The sequence below is a fragment of the Oryctolagus cuniculus genome, chromosome 7, assembly GCF_964237555.1.
Source record: "Oryctolagus cuniculus chromosome 7, mOryCun1.1, whole genome shotgun sequence".
In the NCBI taxonomy this organism is placed as follows: Eukaryota; Metazoa; Chordata; class Mammalia; order Lagomorpha; family Leporidae; genus Oryctolagus; species Oryctolagus cuniculus.
The window spans coordinates 11,150,729-11,173,490 of NC_091438.1; the positions used below are offsets into that span (position 1 = coordinate 11,150,729).

The 22,762-nt window shown below is 49.4% G+C and overlaps 1 protein-coding gene across 3 annotated transcripts in view; it reads right to left on the reverse strand.

The window, feature by feature from the left end:
* Nucleotides 1–6,769: 6,769 nt before the first annotated feature.
* The window catches only part of UBE3C (ubiquitin protein ligase E3C), a 122,975-nt gene continuing 106,982 nt past the window's right edge, over nucleotides 6,770–22,762 (reverse strand). For 2 of the 3 annotated variants that reach the window (XM_002715019.5, XM_070077217.1), the window contains 4 exons: nucleotides 21,119–21,307; nucleotides 20,967–21,033; nucleotides 14,329–14,459; nucleotides 6,770–8,496 (listed from right to left, as the gene is read on the reverse strand). In XM_002715019.5, the coding sequence (XP_002715065.1) occupies nucleotides 8,326–8,496; nucleotides 14,329–14,459; nucleotides 20,967–21,033; nucleotides 21,119–21,307 (558 nt within the window). In that variant the 3' untranslated portion in view covers nucleotides 6,770–8,325. The remainder of the gene's footprint in view (nucleotides 8,497–14,328; nucleotides 14,460–20,966; nucleotides 21,034–21,118; nucleotides 21,308–22,762) is intronic. The other variant, XM_017345649.3, reaches the window with a different exon arrangement.

Here is a 22,762-nt window from a genome sequence, read left to right on the forward strand (position 1 = left end):
CAAGGGGACATTTTAGTGCCATCGATGACATTTTATTGCCATCATAACAGTCCTGTAAGGTGGAACTCCCTCCCCCTTTTCTTCTGTAAAGATTCCTGTATTTTTTTTTTTAAGATTGATTTATTTATTTGAAACACAGTTACAGAGAGAGAGAGACAGAGAGAGAGAGAGAGGTCTTCCATCCGATGGTTCACTCCCCAGTTGGCTGCAATGGCTGGAGCTGAGCTGATCTGAAGCCAGGAGGCAGGAGCTTCTTCTGGGTCTCCCACGTGGGTGCAGGGGCCCAAGGACTTGGGCCATCTTCTACTGCTTTCCCAGGCCATAGCAGAGAGCTGGATCAGAGGAGGAGCAGCCGGGTCTTGAACTGGCGCCCATATGGGATGCCGGTGCTTCAGGCCAGGGCTTTAACCTGATGTACCACAGCGCTGGCCCCTCATGTATCTTTTTGAAAAACAGATGGAGAGAGAAAGAGAGAAGATGGCCCAAATCCTTAGGACCCTGCACCCAGTGGGAGACCCAGAAGAAGCTCCTGGCTTCGGATTGGTGCAGCTCAGGCCATTGTAGCCAATTGGGGAGTGAACCAGCGGATGGAAGACCTCTCTCTCTCTCTCTCTCTCTCTCTCTCTCTCTCTCTCCCCGTAACTCTGACTTTCAAATAAATCTTTAAAACAAACAAACAAACAGATTTCTGCATGGCCACAGTGGCCATCTGGCAGTGTGTCTCTCCCTCTGTACTTACACCTTTCAAATAATAAAAGAAAAGAACAAAGCCCCAGTTCTGCAATGACAATGGAGAAGCCGCCTGGATGTTCCGGGTGGGCCCAGGGTGGCCTGGAGCGTGCTCTGTCCACGGGGCAGGGGTTGGGCTCCACACAGAGTCAGAGCGCAAGGAGGTGTCGCAGCCTCTGCAGCAGGGAAAGGCAGGACGGGGTTCTCCCCGGGCCTCTGGAAGGCTCTGGAAGGCTTCTGACCGCCTTCCGTGCAAGGGAGTGCACTTGGCTTGTGTTAAGGCACCTGGTTTGTGGTAATTTTTAAAACAGCAATGACAGGAAAAGCATGCGGTCAGCGAACAACAAAAGACAAGTGGAAACCATCAGCCACGAAGCGAAATCCCCCACAAACAGCAGGAACTGTTTCCACGGAGCTGGGGCCCAGCGCCAGTGACTCCTGCCCCACGTGCCAGCACGGGGCTCAGGGCCTCCGGGACCCACCCTCCGCTCTCCCTGCAGCTTCTGTGGCCTGTGCCTTTGCCGTCCCTGGGAGGAGGCAGGTGGACGGCCTCTCCTAGGAGGGAACCTGCACCCTTCTGAGGCTGTGCCACTCCACCCCTGGTGCCCGCAGGTTGGGGATCCTGGGGGGGGGATCTGCTGGGTCCCAGCTTACCCCCTTTTAGATCGGGATACAGTTACTGCTCACCAACTCCGTCCCTTCATGGTTTCACTGCCAGCTCGCAGCACTGCTGCTTCCGTGGCTTATGAGCAGTTAAAAACCCTTCGGACTGGCGCCGCGGCTCACTAGGCTAATCCTCTGCCTTGCGGCGTCAGCACACCGGGTTCTAGTCCCAGTCGGGGCGCCGGATTCTGTCCCGGTTGCCCCTCTTCCAGGCCAGCTCTCTGCTGTGGCCCGGGAGTGCAGTGGAGGATGGCCCAAGTGCTTGGGCCCTGCACCCCATGGGAGACCAGGAGAAGCACCTGGCTCCTGCCTTCGGATCAGCGCAGCGCACCAGCCATGGCGGCCACTGGAGGGTGAACCAACGGCAAAGGAAGACCTTTCTCTCTGTCTCTCTCTCTCTCACTGTCCACTCTGCCTGTCAAAAACAAAAATAAAACAAAAAACAAAAAACCCTTTGGGAACGGCCGGCGACGTGGCGTGGTGAGTTAAGTCACCGCCTGACACTCCGCATCTCGTGTGGGTGCCGGTTCTAGTACTGGCAGCTCAATGTCTGACCCAGCTCTCTGCTAATGGGCCCAGGAAAGCAGTGGCCCAGCCCCAAACACTGTGGCCATCTGGGAAGTGCCCCAGCAGATGGAAGCTCACTCGCTCTCTCTCTCTGTCCTTCTCTCTTCCTGTAACTCTGCCTTTCAAAGAAATAAATAAATCTTTAATCAGCATGTTCCAGCTGCATCTTTGTAGTAAAGTCTCTGTTTAAAAACTATGAACATCATGGGGAAATTTGAAACAGTGGGCCTTTAACTTAGAAAAGAGCCACATGACCAAGCATCGTCCAAAGTGCAGCCCACAGTCCAGGCAGGGCCACTCCAGAGGGCTCGGCTTTCTTTCTTTTTAAAAACATTTATTGTGGCCGGCGCCGTGGCTCAATAGGCTAATCCTCCGCCTAGCGGTGCCGACACACCAGGTTCTAGTCCCGGTTGGGGCACCGGATTCTGTCCCGGTTGCCCCCCTTCCAGGCCAGCTCTCTGCTGTGGCCAGGGAGTGCAGTGGAGGAAGGCCCAAGTGCTTGGGCCCTGCACCCCATGGGAGACCAGGAGAAGTACCTGGCTCCTGCCTTCGGATCAGCACGGTGCGCCGGCCGCGGCGGCCATTGGAGGGTGAACCAACGGCAAAAGGAAGACCTTTCTCTCTGTCTCTCTCTCTATCCACTCTGCCTGTCAAAAAACAAAAACAAAAACAAATTGTTTGGAAGGCAGAGACAGAGGGAGAGAGAGATATCTGCTGGTTCCTTTCCCCAGATGGCCACAAATGGCCAGGGCTGGGTCAGGCTGAAGCCAGGAGCTCCATCCGGGTCTCCCAGGTGGGTGGCAGGGGCCCAGGCACCTGACCATCACCAGCTGCCACCCAGACCCGTTCGCAGGGAGCTGAGGCAGAAGGACTCCAGCCAGGCACTGGGAAATGGGCTGTGGGTGTCCCAGCAGGCGTCTTCCCGGGGCGGCAGACAATGCTCGTCCTGGATTTTTTTTTAATTAGCTGCATTTATACCACATCACGTTTTCAGTACACTCACAAGCCTGTGCAGCCGTCACCAGTAGGGGAGTCCGTCTGGCTGCTGTGGACATCACTGCTGTGACCGTTCGTGCACAAGTTCTCGCGTGGACGCAGAAGCCCGATTGCCAGATCCTCTGTAACCAGGGGTAGTGTTATTAAGAGGCTTGCTTTACAGTCCTGCCGTTTTAATAGACACCTTGTGACCAGGAGGCCCAAGAAGGATAGGCCTGCTGATCTTGAGCTCACATGCGGATTTCTAGACAGGTCACCGGCTCGCGCAGTCTCTGCAACCCTGACCATCAGCCTTTCACCCGTGCAGCCGGCTTACCACGCCTGACCACTAGGTGGAGCCTGTTCACCGTGGACCACAATGCACTTGGCCGCGGTTAGGGAGGCGGGAGCCCGGCGGGAGGGGGCGAGCGAGGGTCGCTGCTCAGAGCGCTGGCCGCTCTCCGTCCTGTTCTCTGCAGGCCGGAAGGGGCGGGTAAACTGTCGCAGCCTCTGACCGCCACTCTGGGACTGTGTGTAGGGGCCCACTTGAACTGTCCTGGTTAGCAAAGCAGAGCAGATTTTTTTTGCAACCAATCTTTATTGAGCACCTGCTGTATGCGAGGCATTATTCTAGGTGCCTGGCACACAGCAATGCACTGAACAAAATGCTTATCTAATGACACACTCTAGTGGTGGTGGGGGTGGTGAGAAATAAGAAGTCAAACACACGGGTTATCTGCTCTGTGTGCATTAAATAGGGGCAGCTGTGGCACAAAGGGTTAAGCCACAGCCTGCAGTGTCCCGGCTGCTCCACTTTCCATCCAGACCCCTGCTAATGTGCCTGGGAAAGCAGTGGCCCAAGTGCTTGGATCCCTGCACCCATGTGGGAGACCCTGACCCTGATGGAACTCCAGGCTTCCAGCTTTGGCGTGGCTCAGCCCTGGCCATTGCAGCTATTTGTGGAGTAACCAGCAGATGGAAGATTCTCTCTGCCTTTCACTTTTTAAAAGATTTATTTATTTATTTACTGGAAAGGAAGAGTTACAGAGAGGCAGAGAGAGAGAGAGTCTTCCATCTGCTGGTTCACTCCCCAAATGGCTGCAACAGCCGGAGCTGTGCCTATCTGAAACCAGGAGCCAGGAGCTTCTTCCTGGTCTCCCATGCGGGTGCAGGGGCCCAAGGACTTGGGCCATCCTCCACTGTTTTCCCAGGCCATCGGCAGAGAGCTGGATCAGAAGTGGAGCAGTCGGGTCTCAAACCAGTGCCTGTATGGGATTCTGGCACTGCAGGCAGTGGCTTTACCTTCTACGCCACAGTGCTGGTCCCCACTTTTTTTTCCTTTAAAGATTTATTTATTTATTTGAACAGCAGAGTTACAGAAGAGAGAAGCAAAGAGACACAGAGAAATCTCCCATCTGCTGGTTCACTCCCCAAATGGCTGCAACAGCAGGGCTGGGCCAGGCAAAAGCCAGGAGGCAGGAGCTTCTTCCAGGTCTCCCATGTGGGTGCAGGGGCTCAAGCACTTGGGCCATCCTCCTCTGCTTTCCCAGGTGCATTAACAGGAAGCTGGATTGGAAGTGGGGCAGCCTGGTCTCGAACTGGTGACCATATGGGATGCTGGCACTGCTGGCAGCTGCCTCACCCACTAAGCCATAACACCAGCCCAACTCTACCTTTCAAAAAAATGAACCTTAAACATTAATTAAATAAGGGAAGACGGATGTGCTGGGCACAGAGGTTGCAGCTTTTCACAGGGTGGAGGGTAAGATGATGTGCCTTAAAGAATCCAGAGTCTGGGGCCGGCGCCGTGGCTCACTTGGTTAATCCTCCTGCAGCCTCGGCATCCCATATGGGCGCCAGGTTCTAGTCCTGGTTGCCCCTCTTCCAGTCCAGCTCTCTGCTGTGGCCCGGGAGTGCAGTGGAGGATGGCCCAAGTGCTTGGGCCCTGCACCCGCGTGGGAGACCAGGAGGAAGCACCTGGCTCCTGGCTTTGGATCAGATTGGCACAGCGCTGGCTGTAGCAGCCATTTGGGGAGTGAACCAACGGAGGGAAGACCTTTGTCTCTGTCTACAACTCTACCTGTCAAAAAAAAAAAAAAAATGCTGAGTCTGGAAATCCAAGACGATGGCTCGGGACAGGGAGGTGGCAGAGAAAAGTGGCACGAAGCCATCAGCTTAGCAGGCTTAGCAGGCTGTGATGGGGGCTGAGGGAGCAATGGCACGCATGGCCCAGGCCCGAGCTTCGGGCAGCACAGCCTCTGGAATGAGTCCGGAGACTGGGTCAGGTGCACGCTGGAAGCGGCAGCACCCCCCTGCCCAGCCTCCAGGGGGCGCTGGCTGGCACGCTCGCAGCTGAGGTGACTGGCGCAGGAGCTGAGGGCATCGGCACACTGGAAATGGATTCTGGCTGCTTAGGTGGGGACAACCTGCAAGCCGCACCCTGCAAGTCTTAGAACCGAAAATGCAATTTTGAGATTATCCAGTTATTTCCCAAAAATCACCCGGGAAGGATTCCCTGGGGGCAGGTGTGCAGCACCCTTGGGGTGCCTTCTTTCCACACTGGAATGTCTGGTGTGAGTCTGGCTCCCCTGCTTCCAACCCAGCTTCCTGCGAATGCACACACGAGGACGCAGCGGATTGGGTCCCTGCCACCGGTGAGGGAGGTATGGATTGAGTTCTCAGCTCCTGGCTTTGGGATTGGCCCAGCCCTGGCTGTTGCAGGCATTTGGGGAGAGAACCAGTGGATGGCAGACCTTTGTTCTAAAAAACAAAACAAAACAAAACAAACAAAAAAAAATCAGGCTTATGAACCGCCACCCCTAGCGACTCAATCACTTCCAGCGGTTTGGGAAACATGGACCCCTAGCAGCTGGGACTAAGCTGCCTGTAGCACTGGCATTCGATATGGGTGCTGGTTGGAGTCCTGGCTGCTCCACTTCCCATCCAGCTCCCTGCTAATGGTCCTGGGAAAGCAGCAGAGGATGGCCCAAGTGCTTGGGTCCCTGCACCCACATGGGAGACCCAGAAGAAGCTCCTGGCTCCTGGTTTCAGATAGGCCCAGCTCCAGCCATTGCGGCCATTTGGGGAGTGAACCAGCGGATGGAAGACCTCTCTCTCCCAAACCCTGCCTTCTGAATAAAGAAAATGTCTCGCCTCTGCTTCTGCTCCAGCCTCCTGCTAATGCACACCCAGAGGCAGCAGGTGATGGCCCAAGTACTTGGGCCCCTGCCACCCACATGGGAGACCCAGATGGAGTTCCTGGCGCCTGGCTCCAGTGGGGCCCAGCCTGGGCTGTTGTGGGCATTTGGGGAGTGAACCTAGCAGATGGAATATCTGTTTCTTTGCCTTTCAAATAAAAAAATAAACAAACTCACACATAGAGTGATTGTGCTCAGGGGCGGGGGTTAAGAAGCCATCTGGGATGCCCACACCCCCTTTCTAGGCTCCCTCAGAGGCAGCCAAGCGATGGCGCCGGCAGGCAGTTGGGTCCAGACGGGCCCCCTGGGGAGTAAACCACCAGACAACAGTCTCTCCATCTGTGTGCCTTTCAAATAGAATTTTAAAAAAGTTCATTTTCCGTCTCAGTCCAGCAGGGGAGCTGGCTGCTGGTGTCCATGATCGTGCTGGCCTCGCAGCCAGCGGTCCCAGAGACTGGGCTGCAGGTGTGTGGGAAGGGCCTTGGGCCAGGCCAGCCGCACTCTCCTCCCAGGGGACAGCCCATCTGGAGTCGCTCACCACGCCGTGCGCCACGTTAACTAAGGACATCCGAACACCAGGGCGCACCAGAGCTGAGCGGAACGTAACTCATCACAAGGATTCGGGGGAGGACTCAAAACAAGCTCGGGAAAACACTTTAATGCCAATATTCAGCCATGAAAACATACAAACAAATAAATAGGCTCAGACTAGCTGAGGAAATCCACAAGGAAGTAGAACTGCCAATTTCTCCTTAGTCTCAGATAGTCCATTTCCAAAATACTGATGATAAAAATATACAAATTAACTACTAAGAAGATATAGAACATTCAACATAAATGACCTCAAATAAAATAAAACCAAGGACAAACCCTAATTCTTTTATTTCTGTATATCAAGACTACAAATAGCATTTAAACACTTAATTTATTATTCAAATTAAGAAATTATACATTTTGTTTTGATAATGGTCATTGTCTTAAAAGTGTCATTCCTTTCCCCACATTTAAAAGTATATTGCTAATTCTGGTCGATTAACTACACAGCCCGCGGAGCCTCCGGTGACGGTGGAACACCAGACACAGACGAGATGAGTGAGGATTCCGCGTCAGCAAAGGGTCACTCTGCTTCCACCACGGGCGCCCGGCATCGCCTCCTGTCTGCAAAGACTCGAGTCACCCAGCAACAAGGCCGGTCCCGATAAAGTGCCTGATCAGAACGAGCGTTCCTCCTCCCTGGATGTGTCGGGCTGTCCCGTCCTCGTGTCAAAGCAGCACCACGCAGCCGGGAGACTCACCCCCAGATAACCAGGAAGCCTGGCCGGTGCCACCCAGGCAGGGGCAGCGCGTGGGGGTCACACAAAGACCTGGCCACGGCAGGCGTCAGGGACAAACACGCAGCCTGCGACTTTGGTTCAAACGGCTTTAATAGATGCTACAGTGTCTCCTCCCCCGGGTCGTCCTTTATTGTAGGTAACACGTACGCCGCAGCAGCTGCAGACCCTCCACCTGCCCCGAAGGCTCTCCAGGCACAAAGCAGAGGCAGACAGAGCAACGGATGGAGCCCCGCTCACGTCCACACACGCAACAGCCACCATCATGATGAAGACAAGCATGCTCGTCCCGGGAGGGAGACATGGCTTAAAACGCACAGGAAAGATTACCACTGTCATCAGTCTTCCAATCCTAACCACTGTGGGAAAAGGCCGCAGGGGAAATGCCTCCAAAGTTACCAATTAGGCTTGTAAACAACCACGTGAGAAGCCGTGGCCCCTGGAAGCGAGGCTGCGGCCTCTCAGACCCTGTCTCCCTGCAGAGCGCGGAGCCCGGGCCGACCCAGCGAGCAGTGAGCTGCGGCTCAGGACCGGCTCTCGCCGGATCAGCAAAGCCACAGCTTCGTCTTTGGTTAATTCCACTGAGTTGCCACTACTCTACAAACTGTGCTCTTCTTGGCAAAACCGCTAACTTAGCCACATGGCACATAATATTTGTTAGTTGTATTTGGAAAGCAATGTCCACCTAAGTAAGGGACCACACGGACATAAAAATCATTTGGAAAACGGAGGGAGGGAAGAACGCCGGGAAGGAGGAGGAGGCGTGGAGAGCCTCGGCAGCCAGCCTGAGCGGCCTCACGGGTCCGGGTCCGGGTCCGGGGGGCGGTGTCTCCGCGGAGGGTCGGAGCCGGCTCCAGCTCAGCTCAGCTCAGCTCGAAGCCAGCAGCACATTCGATAGCGTAGAGAAGCTTACTCCGCAGAAGTGTCTCATCATAAAACTCAGGCAGCTTCAGTAGGTTCATGCAGGTGCTGGCCGTGGGGAGCCGCTCCAGGTCAGAGCCTCCGTTGTGAATGCAGAAGGCGGGGTACAGCTCCTGAAACACAGCGCAAACACGGGACACGACTTTACCAACGCAAGATCTGCTTGCTTCAGCCAGTGACCGCTGCTGTGGTCACGGCTCCCCCAGGGCACATCGGCTCCTCTTCAGCACCCTGACGACCTCGCCTGAGCAGAGCCAGCAGCACACACTGTGCCTCGCCCATAACCAAGGGATCCAGGGGAGCACCGTCAGTGGCTGGGCCCTCTAGAGGTCTTGCTCAGCACAAAGGAGAGCTGGCAGAGTCGTAGAGAGAGGGAGAGACAGAGAACTGTCTTCCACCCACTGACTAATCCCCAGTTGGCCACAATTGCCAGAGCTGGGCTGATGCAAAGCCACTGGGTCTCCCACTTGGGTACGGGGCCCAAGCACCTGGGCCATCTCCCACTGCCTTCTAACGCTGGAGCAGAGAGCTGAATCAGAAGAGGAGCAGCCAGGACTTGAACTGGCACCCATATTGGATGCTGGCTCTGCAGGCGGCGGCTTTAACCACTCTGGCATAGTGCCGACTCCAATGTATGGTATATTTTTAAGGTACTATATTGCAGACACCCAGCTACCCTTCCCATGAGTGACCATTCTACAGTACCCTTACACAGAGATTAAATGTGCACAGACAAGAAAATAGTAGGCTATGCATGGATCTCAAAGATTACATGTCTTTTAATTCCATTTTCCATACATTTTTGATGCGCTCTTGTATGTTCTCCTTCCACTATTGTTTAGAAACAAACCCGCATAGAAATATTAGAACAGGAAGCAAAGGCAAAGCAGAAGTAACACTGCGTTTATTCAGATTCTAGTACCTGAGGGCGACGGTAAACTACAATGAAAGCATCATATTTCTGAAGCAGAAAAGGATCCCTCGGCAGGGCCCGTGAGCTGGCAGAGCCACTGGGAAAATGGGAAGCTGGGAATACATTCTGCAGTTAAATGCTACATTTTAATGTTTTTTTTCATCATGCTAATTGAATTTCCTGCTTGGAGTCTTAAAAGTGAAAAAATGAAGTTCTTTATTTAAATTTGAGTCAAGGGCACCATTTTGTGCATAATTAAATACAGTACAATGGGAATTTGCATTAATTCACAGTGAGGAAAACCATCCATTTATTATCCGGCCTGATGGTAACTTAACAATTTTCTACAGCACTTTAATGATTTTTTTGTCTGTAACAATCACATTTATTAAACATATTAAACTTTAATTAGCTTTAGCAGATGTTATTCTGCAGTCGTCTGGCACGAAGCAGTCCACCACTTTCCTGTTACTTGCCCGCCTCTGCGATGGACAGCAGAGTCTCCACTGAAACACGCTGCCCTCTTAGAGGGCTGAAGTAATGCGAGCCCTTCCCCAGGCATAACGAGCTGCCTGAAAGTCTCCACACAGCGGGGAGTTTCCAGATCTGATGTCTAACCTATGACAACTGCGAAAGCATTTATTATGGAAAACTCTTAATTACATTTCACACTTGTGTGTTAGATCATTAAAAAAAAAATCCACAACAGGAGGATGGCCTTGGGGCTTCCGGAAGTATTTTTCATGGTATCCTAGCCCGGCTAGGACTGCACAGGGATCGTTACCGGGGGTGACAGAACTGGCACTGTTGCTCCATGCGCGGTTTAACGCTCCTGCGGACCCTCCCGGCCTCGCTCTAAGCACGGAGCACTCGGGCAGCGGGGCGGCCGACGCCGAGCCAGGCGGGGCCGGCGGGGCACAGCGGCTCTCAGGGCCTCCCCACTGCCTTGCCCGCTGGCTGCTCGCCGCCTGTCAGAATGTCTAGGACCTGCTCCTACAGGATTCCTGACCTTAACTAAGGAGCCTGGAGCGGACAAAAGTCTCTGGGCCTACTACTGTTTTGACAGGAGCTTCCTTTCCTGACACCACATGCTCACTCTGTTTGACCGCTAGGTGCAGTGTGGTTTTGAAACACAGATACTAGAAGCCCTGTCTCTCCTAGTGTTCAGGACAACATCACCCAGAGGCACTGAGATCTGAATGCATAAGCATTTGCTTCCTTTGTGACTTCATAGGGTCAGATGGTGCAACTCCTTACCCGCACCACCTGCACTCCTGAATTCAGGAGGCAACCACAAGACCCCAGGCGTCCCTGCCGGCTGAGAGGCACGCTTCGTTGAGCTGTGCCTGGTTTTCACTGGACGCTGGGGGCTGACTGTCGCACCCGGTCGTGCGGGCTGGGGCCAGCACAGCGCGTGAAGCATCTGTACTGCAGCACAGATTCGGTCCCAGCTGCCGCCTGCTTCCGACCCACTTCCTGCCTGAGCCCAGGAAGGCAGTGGGGGACGGCCCTGGTGGTCGCTGCCACTCAAAGAGGAGTCCTGCAGGGGCGGAGCTCCCGGCTCCCGCGTCGTCCAGCCTTGTCCAGCCTTGCTGTTGCAGTCATTTGGGGAGTGAAGCAGCAGATGAAAGAGCTCTCTGTGTGTCTCTGACACTGAGCCTTTCAAATAAACAAGTATTTCTTATTTTTAAATTTATTTTTAAAAATTTATTTGACAGGTAGAGTTACAGACAGTGAGAGGGAGAGACAGAGAGAAAGGTCTTCCTTCCATTGGTTCACCCCCTAAATGGCCGCTATGGCCGGCACACTGCGTGGATCTGAAGCCAGGAGCCAGGTGCTTTCTCCTGGTCTCCCATGGGGTGCAGGGCCCAAGCACTTGGGCCATCCTCCACTGCACTCCCGGGCCACAGCAGAGAGCTAGGCTCACACTGAAAGCTGGGCACCATGGCAAGAAGTTAACAGTGGGGGAGACTGGACACTGTACTACCTTCACACCTTTTCTGTAAACCTGAAACTATTTTAAAATTTAAAAGTTTATCTTTTTTAAGATTTATTATTTATTTGAAAGGTAGAATTACAGAGGGAGAGGAAGGGAGAGACACTGAGACAGACACACAAAGAGACAGCTGGTTCACTCCCCAGATGGTCACAACAGTCAGGGCTGGGCCAGGCCAAAGCCAGGAGCCAGGAGCTTCATCCAGGCCCTCCATGTGGGTGCAGGGGCCCAAGCACTTGGACCATTTCTGCTGCTTTCCCAGGCATATTAGCAGGGAGCTGGATGGGAAGTGGAGCATCTAGGACTCGAACCGGCCCCCATATAGGTTCTGGTACTGCAGGCAGTGGCTTTACCCGCCGCAACACAGCGGGGGCCCTGGTTCTTGTAACAGGTAAGGCTTTGCTCACTTTTATTCAGTTATTTACTTGCTTATTTGATAGACAGAGGCGGGGGGAGGGGAAAAAATGTGTGTGTCCCCATGTGCTGGTTCATTCTTCCCAGTGTCTGCGATGGCTGGGGTGGGGCTAGGCTCACACTCAGTCCAGCTTTCCCGCACGAGTGGGCGGGACCCTGCTGCCTCCCAGGGTCTGACTGGCGGGAAGCTGGAGTGCGGAGCAGGACCTCTACTGTGGGATGTGGGGGTCCCAACTGGTGTTGCAGTCGCTAATGTCCACCCTCATTTTTATGCTTCTCTTTCATGATCCTTTTTTTTGGGTTCTATTTCTGGTAAATAAAGTTGGTTTTGTTTGTCCGGGGTTATTTTCTTCTCCAGTAATCTGGAAGCAGAAAAGTGATTTCAGTTCTGCTAACAGCACTGACTAACGTTAGTCACTAACAGGTTTGTATTAGTCACTGCTTCCAGACCACAGCGAGCTGGCCATTCACCTCCTAAGAAAAGCGAGCTCGCTGCACGGGGCTCCGCCTCTCCCACTGCTCTGGTTCTGTGGGTGCTCACTGGGATGCTATATTAACCTACCAAGTCCATGTTTATGCTTAAAAATTTTTCAGTTTGCCAGCGCCGTGGCTCACTAGGCTAATCCTCCGCCTTGCGGCGCCAGCACACCGGGTTCCAGTCCCGGTCAGGGCACCAGATTCTGTCCCGGTTGCCCCTCTTCCAGGCCAGCTCTCTGCTGTGGCCAGGGAGTGCAGTGGAGGATGGCCCAAGTGCTTGGGCCCTGCACCCCATGGAAGACCACGGTAAGTACCTGGCTCCTGCCTTCGGATCAGCGCGGTGCGCCGGCCGCAGCGTGCTGGCTGCGGCAGCCATTGGAGGGTGAACCAATGGCAAAGGAAGACCTTTCTCTCTGTCTCTCTCTCTCACTGTCCACTCTGCCTGTCAAAAAAAAAAAATTTTTTTTTTTCAGTTCATTTTTATTATTTGAAAGGAGAGGGAGAGGAGCTGGCGCTGTGGCAGAGCAGGTAAAGCACCCGACGTGTGCCCCAGCTCATGTCTCAGCTGCTCCGCTTCAGATCCAGCTCCCAGCTAATGCTCCTGTGAAAGCAGTGGAACACGGCCTGAGTCTCTGGGCCGCTGCACCCACACGGGAGACCCGGATAAAGCTCGTGGACCCTGGCCTCTGCTTGGCCCTACCATGGCTGTTGTGGCCATTTGCGAAGTGAATCAGAAGATGAAAGATTTTTCTCTCTCTTTTACTAACTTTGTCAGATAAATAAAATAAATCTTCAAAAAAATAAAAATAAAAAGCTCTGTCCTACCCTTGCAAATCTCCTGTATGTTTAATTTTTCAGGGGCAAGCGTTAGGACACAGGGGTCAGCCTGTTTGTCGTTGCTTTGGGACGCCTGCACCCGTACTGAGAGCCCGAGATTGCGTCCTGCCTTTGCTACCCAAGCAACTTCCTGCGAATGTATTACGGAGGCAGCAGATGGCATCCCAAGGCCCTGGGTTCCTGCCCCCTGGCCCAGCCCTAGCTGACATGGGTATCTGGGGAGTGAACCAGCGGACAGAACTCTTTCTCGCTAGTGTGCTTTCCAAATAAAGAAATAAGTACATGTGAAAAACACTGGGGGGGAGGCGTGGCGCTGCGGCACAGTAGGTCAAGCACTGGCATCCCAGATAGGACTGGTCCAAGTCCTGGTTGCTTCACTTCCAGTCCAGCTCTCTGCTGTGGCCTTGGAAGGAGGCAGAGGATGGTCCAAGTCCTCAACACCCTGCACCCATGTGGGAGACCTGGAAGAAGCTCCTGGCTCCTGCGGCCACTTAGAGAGTGAACCAGCAGATCGAATCCCTCTCTCTCTCTGTCTCTCCAACTCTACCTCTTGAATAAATAAATCAACCTTTAAAAATATTTAAGTAAAAAAAAATAAAATTTCAGTTAGAAATACAAAATACTTCATGAAAATTTCTGATCAAAGGTTAATTGAAAGTGAATATTTACCCATAAGTTTCATAAATGCCATATGAAACGCTTATCTAAGTAGATGTTGTTGTTTATTAAATAACCACTGTGTACACTTCTAAATATTAAAACTATTTAACTAATAATGAATATAGGAAACACCATTAAATTTTAATGGTTAAAAATCAAAAGCAAAATTGAATGGGGTCAATATGAATATTTAGAAGTGATACAAGATGACTAACATAAAGGAAACAAGCGTAAACAATCGAAACAAAAAAATACTTCTGCTCTTACACATGGTATCAATGCTTAGGTTGTATTTTCTTCAGATCAGTAAGAAGAAGAGCCTAAGGTATGTGATGGATTCATGAGGCTGTGGATTGACTCTGCAGACAGTCCACCCAAATGCGGGTTTCTGCAGAGGCCACCATAGCCATAATGTACAAGGGTGAGCACAATAACAATGCAGCATAAAATAAATCCAGGACTGGGATAGACACATAATAACTGGTCCCTAATTAATTAAAAAGTCTACCCAAAAATAAGAACACAATAAATAAACAATGTAATGATATACTATGACTATTTCCCTGAAAACGATTAATCGCATTCGACTCTCTACTGCCTTTGCTGGTTATAACTTGGTTTTTAAAGCAAATGGTATGAGCTGTGTACCTTAAATCCCAAGAGTGGGGGTCGAGAGCAGCTTGTTACAAACTTGAGCAACTTGCGCTTTTCTTCATCCGTGAAGCCTTCTACGACTCTCCAAAAGAGCTTAATGACAGGATGATCTGCAGAATAGCCTCCTGGACGAAACGAAGAAATCTATTAGCGACACAACTGCAGGAGCAGAGCTCTTCCGAAGGCGCTAGAGCAGCAAACGGGGAAGAGTGATTCACCTGTCGGGTGCAGGGGCGCTTGCCGCTGACACCCCCGCTCCCCATTCTTTGGAGATGACGGTGTATGTACAAGGAGGGAGGGAGGGAGGGAGGGAAATTTCCGAAGGATCCAACAGACAAATGATACAGTAAGGGACACTCTGAGGCTATCAGATGAACACTGGCAATAAAGGATATGGCAAAGAAGTCTGATTTTTGCAGTATGCTGGAGCTCAGAAATCAATCATTAGTGAGCAGACCCTACACAAGCACAGGATTCATACGTGGTCACACGCCCAAGGGATTTTTATGTTCAATAAGCCCACACATTTTGCCAATGTATGATCCTGATGTCTGCCTTAATCATCTCTCCTTCATATCACAGGGAACAGATCATGGCTACCAACCAACCCCAGCATATGATCAGACCACCGTTTTAAAATGTAATATCGGCTACTCACAGCTTTTAATCTAGTTAAGTGCTTCCTAAAACTAAAATAATTGCTATATATTGTTCCCTCATTGTTAATACACTACAGAAATAACATCAATAAAATATCTTAAGTGCATTAATCGGCACAAAAATGAATATGATAATATTTTAAACCTATTTACCGGAATAGCTAAGATCATTAAAGGTATAAGCTTTCAGTGCAGACAGGGTAATGCAAACAACGCCTGACAGCTTCTTGGCAAAGCAAACGTTAGACTGATTGCGTTTTCTGAAACTCACGACTTGATAGTGGGGACAATGTGACCTTAGGTATCATTTGCCTTTAGAGTAGAGTTCAAATTTAGAGAGCAATATAAATAAGCACAGAGAGGCACACACACACACAAATATACTTATATGTTAAGAAGGGATTTTCAGCAAATTTAGTCAATAGAATAGAAGGGCAGAGGTAGGATTTTTCTTCTTCTTTTGAAAACTGATTTATTAGAAAGGCCAAGTGGCAGAAAGAGAGAAACAGAGACACCAACGACAGAGAGTGATCTTCCATCCACTGGTTCATTCCTGTCCACAACAGCCAGGGCCAAGTCAGGTCCAAGCTGGGAGCCAGGCACTCCATCTGGGTCTCCCACATGCACGCCATGGACCCCAGTACTCGAGCCATTAGTTACTGCCTCCCAGGTGCACTAGGAGGAAGCTGGATTGGAAGCAGAGGCAGGGCTTGATCCCAGGCACCCCAACCTGTGATGTGGGAGTCCCAGGTGGTGGCTTAACTCGCTGTGCTGCAAGATCCATCCACCCCCTGCCTTTTTTTAAAATTATGGTTAACTAGGGAACATAAAATTCACCATTCAAACCATTTTAAAGTATATAACCCAGTGATGTTAATTGCATTTACACTGCTGTGCGACCACTACTATAGATTACCAAGCAGACTTTACCTAGAAAGAATCTCTGTAATCATTAGGGAATAAGTCCCCATTCCTCCTCTCCCCAGCTCCCCGTAATCTAATCTACTTTGTCTATTTGAGGTACTTCATATAAGGTGAATCATCTAGTATTTGTCCTTTTATGTCTGGCTCCTTTTATTTAGCATGCTTTCAACATTCACCATGTTGTAACATGTAACTCCTTCCCTTTCAATACTGCAATTTACATCTATGGACAATTCTTCATTGTCAATAGCCAATAGCGCATAAGGCTGCTACAAATAATAATGCTACGATGGGTGTTCAGTATGGGTGTGCCTGCTTTCACTTTCCCTGGGTGCTGAGGAGTAGAACTGCTGGATGATAGGGCGATTCTATGCCCCGCTTTCTGAGGAAACATCAAACGGTTTCCCATGGCAGCTATACTTTCAAACACCTACCAGCACTGAGCAATCGTCTCACTTTCTCTACCTTTCCCCAACACTTGGATTTTCTGGTATTGTGTTAATTTGTTTAATAGCAGCTATCTGGAACAGCGTCTGAGTTGCTGGGACCCCATTTCTGGAGTGCCTGGGTTCAATGCTCGGCTCCGGTTCTTGACTCCAGCTCCCTGCGGCTGCAGACCCTGGGAGGCTGCAGTGATGGCTTGAGTAACTGCGTTCCTGCCGCCCACACAGATCTGGATTGAGTTCCCGGCTCCTGGCTTTGGCCCCAGGCCAGTCCCAGCCACGGTGGGTATTTGGCAATTGAATTACTGGCTGGAAGCTCTCTGTCTCTCAAATAAATAGTAACTATCTTTAATAAGTGCACATTGAGATTCAGTGTGGTTTTGATTTGCATTTCCCTGACAGTTAGTGATGTTGAACATCTTTCCGCGCTGGCTGCTTGTATATCTTCTTTGGAAAAATGTATATTTAAGTCCTTCCCCCATTTTTAAATCAGGTTCTTTTTTAAATTGTTAAGCTGTAAGAGTTCTTTATATATTCTGGGTAATAGATAATCACTAATTAGATAAGTGATTTGCAAATATTTTCTCCTATTCTGTAGGTTGCCTGTGGTCCTAGCACATTCTAAATCTTTTAAAAAGAGGCCAGGGTCCACGAGCTTTATCCGGGTCTCCCGTGTGGGTGCAGCGGCCCAAAGACTCAGGCCGTGTTCCACTGCTTTCACAGGAGCATTAGCTGGGAGCTGGATCTGAAGCGGAGCAGCTGAGACATGAGCTGGGGCACACGTCGGGTGCTTTACCTGCTCTGCCACAGCGCCAGCTCCTCTCCCTCTCCTTTCAAATAATAAAAATGAAATAAGAAGTTCACTCACTCTTCTGTGGATACTGTTCCAGTACTATTGAATTTGTCTTGGAAACTTTGTTGATAATCAGTTGACCATAAATAAACGGATTTTTTTGAACGCCCGATTATGTCTCTATTGATCAATATGCCTCGTCCTGTGCCAATCTCACACTGCTTTGATTACTTTCACAGTAAGGTTTATGTACGTTTTAAATCAGAGTGTGAGTCTTTCAACTTTGTTCTTTCACAAAATTGTTTTGGCTACTCTAGACCCTTTGTTCCTAAATAAATTTTAAAACGTTGTTGGTCAATTTGGAGAAAATTATTATTTTGATGATACTAAGTGCCCCTAACCATGAAAATGAATAGCTTCTTTATTATCTTTAGGTTTCTAATTTGTTTGTTTTGTTTTGCTTTTTGACAGGCAGAGTTAGACAGTGAGAGAGACAGAGAGAAAGGTCTTCCTTCCATTGGTTCACCCCTCAAATGGCCGCTATGGCTGGCGTGCTGCGCTGATCCAAAGCCAGGAGCCAGGTGCTTCTCCTGGTCTCCCATGGGGTGCAGGGCCCAAGCACTTGGGCCATCCTCCACTGCACTCCCGGGTCACAGCAGAGAGCTGGACTGGAAGAGGGGCGACCGGGACAGAATCCGGCGCCCCAACCGGGACTAGAACCCGGGGTGCCGGCACCGCAAGATGGAGGATTAGCCTAGTGAGCCGTGGCGCCAGCCTGGATTTCTAATTTATGTCAGCAATGTTTTGCAATCTGGGTTACATCACCTGTGAAAAAAGCTTTATTCTTTCCACTTTTCATTTCTAAACTAAATGGTTTCCTTTATCCCGTCTTCTTTTACTTCTGATTGACTGACTGCCTTTTTGTACTGCCCAGAAATTCCACTACAAGGCTAAACAGAAATGGTAACAGTAACATCTACATCAGAAAATGTTTAGACTTTCATCACTTAGTGTGATGTTGAGCTTTGCCAACTGTCCTAAACCAGGATGAAATTCCTTTCTAATCCTGTGTTTGTTTTTGAGAGTTTTTATCCTGAGGGTATATGATACTTGGCTTGGATGCGCAAGACCTTCCAAGGGGCCGGCGCTGTGGTGCAGCAGGTTAATGCCCTGGCTTGCAGTGCTGACATTCCATGTGGGCACTGGTTTGAGACCCGGCTGCTCCACTTCCGATCCAGCTCTCTGCTAGGCCTGGGAAAGCAGTGGAAGATGGCCCAAGTCCTTCGGCCCCTGCACCCATGTGTGAGACTCGGAAGAAGCTCCTGGCTCCTGGCTCTGGATTGGCACGGTTCCGGCTGTTTGCGGCAAACTGGGGAGTGAACCAGCGGATGGAAGACATACCCCCCCACCCCCAAATCTTTCTCTCTTTCTGTGCCTCTCCTCTCCTTCCACAACACTTGGATATTTTTCCTCGTATCTACTGAGATGATCAGGTATGTAGGTTCTGTCCCTTTTACTATTAATATAGTATATCACATTAACAAGTTTTCAGATGTCAAATGATGCATGGTTTAATGGTGGGTTAAGCTGCTACTTGGGATGCCTGAATCACATACTGGAGTGCTGGTTCAAGTCCCAGCTACTCCACTTCTGATCCGCTGGCTGCCAATACACCTGCGAGGCAGTGAGTTGACAATACTTGGTGAGACCTGGTTTTCTACCACCCACACGGGAGACCTGATAGAGCTCCAGCCCCCTGGCTTGGTCTTGCAGCCCCTTGGAGAGTGAGCTAGCAAATGGAAGAGTCCTTCCTTCCATCCTTCATTCTGTCCTCCCTTGCCACTCTCAAAAAATTAACTAATAAAAAAAATCCCTTTGAATTAATAATTTTTTATGCCATTGGATTCAGTTTGTTCAGAATATGTTGTTCAGAATTTTTGCATTGATGTTCATGAGGGTTTTTTTTTTTTAAAGATTTATTTATTTATTTGAAAGTCAGAGTTACAGAGAGAAGGAGAGGCAGAGAGAGAGAAAGAGAGGGGTAGAGAGAGAGGTCTTCCATCTGCTGGTTCACTCCCCAATTGGCTGCAGTGGCCAGAGCTACGCCAATCTGAAGCCAGGAGCCAGGAGTTTCCTCTGGACCTCCCACGCGGGTGCAGGGGCCCAAGAACCTGGGCCATCTTCTACTGCTTTCCCAGGCCACAGCAGAGAGCTGGATCAGAAGTGGAGCAGCTGGGACTTGAACCAGTGCCCATATGGGATGCTGGCACTGTAGGCAGTGGCTTTACCCACTACACCACAGCACCTGCACCTCATGAGGGATATTAATAGTTAATTTTTCTTTGTGTTACTTTGTCTTTGATATCAGACTAATACTGACCTATGAGGAGAGGTCTGTTGATCTCACTTAGCCATACCTGGAAGTTCTATTCCACAATAGGTTTTATAGCTTAGACATTATTTCAAAAGAAATATATAGTCATCTGAGGGTCTGCAGCTGTGGCATGGGGGGGTTAAATTGCCACCAGCAGCACCCGCATCCCAAATAAGTGCTGGTTCCAGTCCCAGCTGCTCCAATTCCAACCCAGATCCCTGCTACTGCTCCTGGGAAAGTAGCACAAGATGGCCCAAGTCCTTGGGCCCCTGCACCCACGTCAGAGACCTGGATGAAGCTCCTGACTCCTGGCTTCAGCCTGGCCCAGTACCGTCTGTTGCAGCCAGTTGGGGAGTGAACCAGTGGATGGAGGATTTCTCTTTCTCTGTCTCTCCCTCGCTCTCTGTAATTCTACCTCTCAAACAAACAATATAAATCTTAAAAAAAAAACAAAACAAACAAAAAAAAACAAACACAAAAACCTGTTCATATGATGTAAGGTTAAATAAGTCATGACATATCTAACTTCACTTAATTGTAAAAAGAGTAACAGCTTCGAAACATTTTTATTACTGAGGCTAAACAAACAAATTATAGAATATATATTATAAATTAGTTATAACCACAAACCACATGGAAATCTAGAAAAGATAGAATATGATTATGAAGAAAAATAACCCACAGTGGTCATTTTAGAAGATTGGAACTAAGGGTGACATTTTTTCTTTTCACTGTTTCCAAGTATTTAATTTGACTAAATGGAAAAACAAAACCAAAACCTTACAATGACAGAAAGATACCAATTCCAACTATTTCCAACTGAACATTCTCGTCAGAGCTGCAATTGTTTTTACACTGTACTGGGCACTAGTGTCAAACATCTTTCTGTGAACTTACTGGACATTTATATATCTTTTTGACAATGGTTGCCTCCTTTTTAACTGGGTTCCTCTATCACTATTATTGTTTTCAATGATTTCTGGATATAAGTTGTTAGACATAGGTATTCTGAATTTTTGTCATATCTGTGGTTTGTTTTTTCATTTTCTTGACGAGCAGAAAGTTTTAAGTTTGGTCAAACAGTAAAAATTGGGATGAGGTTCAACTGTTCAACTTTTTCTTCTGTTATTAGTGCCTTTTTCTTTCAATAAATTTTGCTTCTTTGCTCAACTTTACCTATGCCTCCTCCTTAAATTCGTTCACACATGGTGATACAATGCAGTCTGGATCAAACCTAGCCTGAGGCCTCCCCCCACAACATAAGGATTGGGGCAGATGGGAATACGATTAGGAAAAGGACTTTTCAGTGTACACTGCATTGTATATTCTGCTTTTTGAACCATGTAAAATACCTATGCAAAAAAATCACATTAAAAGTTGCCATGGAAATATGGTCACTGTAACACGTTCAGGAAAAAGAACTAGGAATGACAACATACCTGAATAATTTGTAAAGGATTTCAGGTCCTCTAGACTTATAGGAACTTGTGCACCAGATATTAACACCTGGGGAAAGAAAGTTCAAGTTATAGAATCTGAGGTAGATCTCAAGAAAGCACTTTCCTTCACTGGGCAGTGGAACCTCCAGAACCTGAATTTCCTGCTGATCAAACATGCGGAGCCACTCCAGGCTGACAACGTTGGCCAGGCCCTGCCGGAAGGCCAGGCAGTGCGGGCGGATCTGCTTGTTCAGCCGGTAGTCGGCCACGAGGTGGATGTAGGCGATGCGGTTGGCACTGGTGACGGGGATATCCTTCCCACCAAACTTCAGTTCCACCACCTGTGAGCGCAAACAGAAGGATCTCAAAGTTCTCCAGATCTGATGACAGGAATCTAAATGAGAGCCGATCAGAATGATCAAGTAGAGGTGACCTCAACAGCAGACCCAGGTAAGGGAGGAATTCACTAATTTCCTATCAAACAAGCCTCTACCCACCCTAGAAACTTGTTTGATAACCTTGTCCAACTCCCCTTTTCCTTTAAATTTCTCTTGCCCACCTGAAAATTGGGAGGATCGTATTTGGGACTGCAAGGTCTGCCTTCCTCAGGGTGGCCACCTGAACGAACCCACTGTTTCCTCGCAGGTGTTCTGACTGTGCACAGCCTGGCAGCCAGGCCCTACTTGAGACAGAAGCCAGCCTCCAGTCTGTTTCCTTCAGCCCAATGTGTCCTTGCCTAGCCTCTACCAAAGGGAATTCACTACCGTGAGAGAGTAATACTGCTCGCCAGAAAAGCTTCTAATCACAAGACACAAGAAGTCATTTGCTTCTGCCATAAACAAAACCTTGTTGGCCAGTATTGTCCAGAGGGGTTTGTTTAGGCAAATTCCAGGTCCATGCAGGGAGATTAGAAGTCTGGGACAGAAGGTAACACGTAACCCTCCAACAACCGGAGCACCCCTGCCCATCTTAAATTCCCTAAAGGGCATGGCATCACTGACCCATCAAAGGACATGAGCTCAGAGCGCAGTACCTCTGAGCCCCAGTTTCAGTCTGCAAGAACCTTAGCTCCTGCCAGGCTCCTTGCACTGCACTCTGCAGTAAATTCCTACTTTCTTGAGAAATTATCACCTGAACGTTAGTGACTGGCTTTCTGCACAGATCTGGGGATTCTACAGCAACCCCTCCAACTAGTTTAGGGGGGGGTCGCTCAGCAATAATTTTATCAGATAACAATTAAAATGAATACTTCTGCTTGAACATTAAGCAGCCATATATTTATATCTCCAAAATGCTATTAAAGTACTCTTTAGTTATGATTTAAAAGGTTATAATAATTACATATAATTTCATATATATATATATGAACAGAGTAATTAAGAACTTTTTAAAAGATATTTATTTATTTGTTTGAAAGGCAGAGTTACAGAGAGGCAGAGGGCGAGGCCAGAGAGAGAGAGAGAGAGAGAGAGGTCTTCCATCTGCTGGTTCACTCCCCAGTTGGCCACAACGGCCAGAGCTGTGCTGATCTGAAGCCAGGAGCCAGGAGGTTCTTCTGGGGCTCCCACATGTGGGAGATGGAATTCCAGGTTCCTGGCTACTGCCTGGCTCAGCCCCACTGTTATAACCACTTGTGGAGTGAACCAAGTGGATGGAAGATCTGTCTCTCCTTCTCTCGCTGTAACTGCCTTTCAAATAAATATGTAAATCTTTAAAAAAGGAATACACCCAGATAAATGTAACAAAGACATTGCAGCATGACCATATTAATAAGGAAACTATGGCAAGATGACACT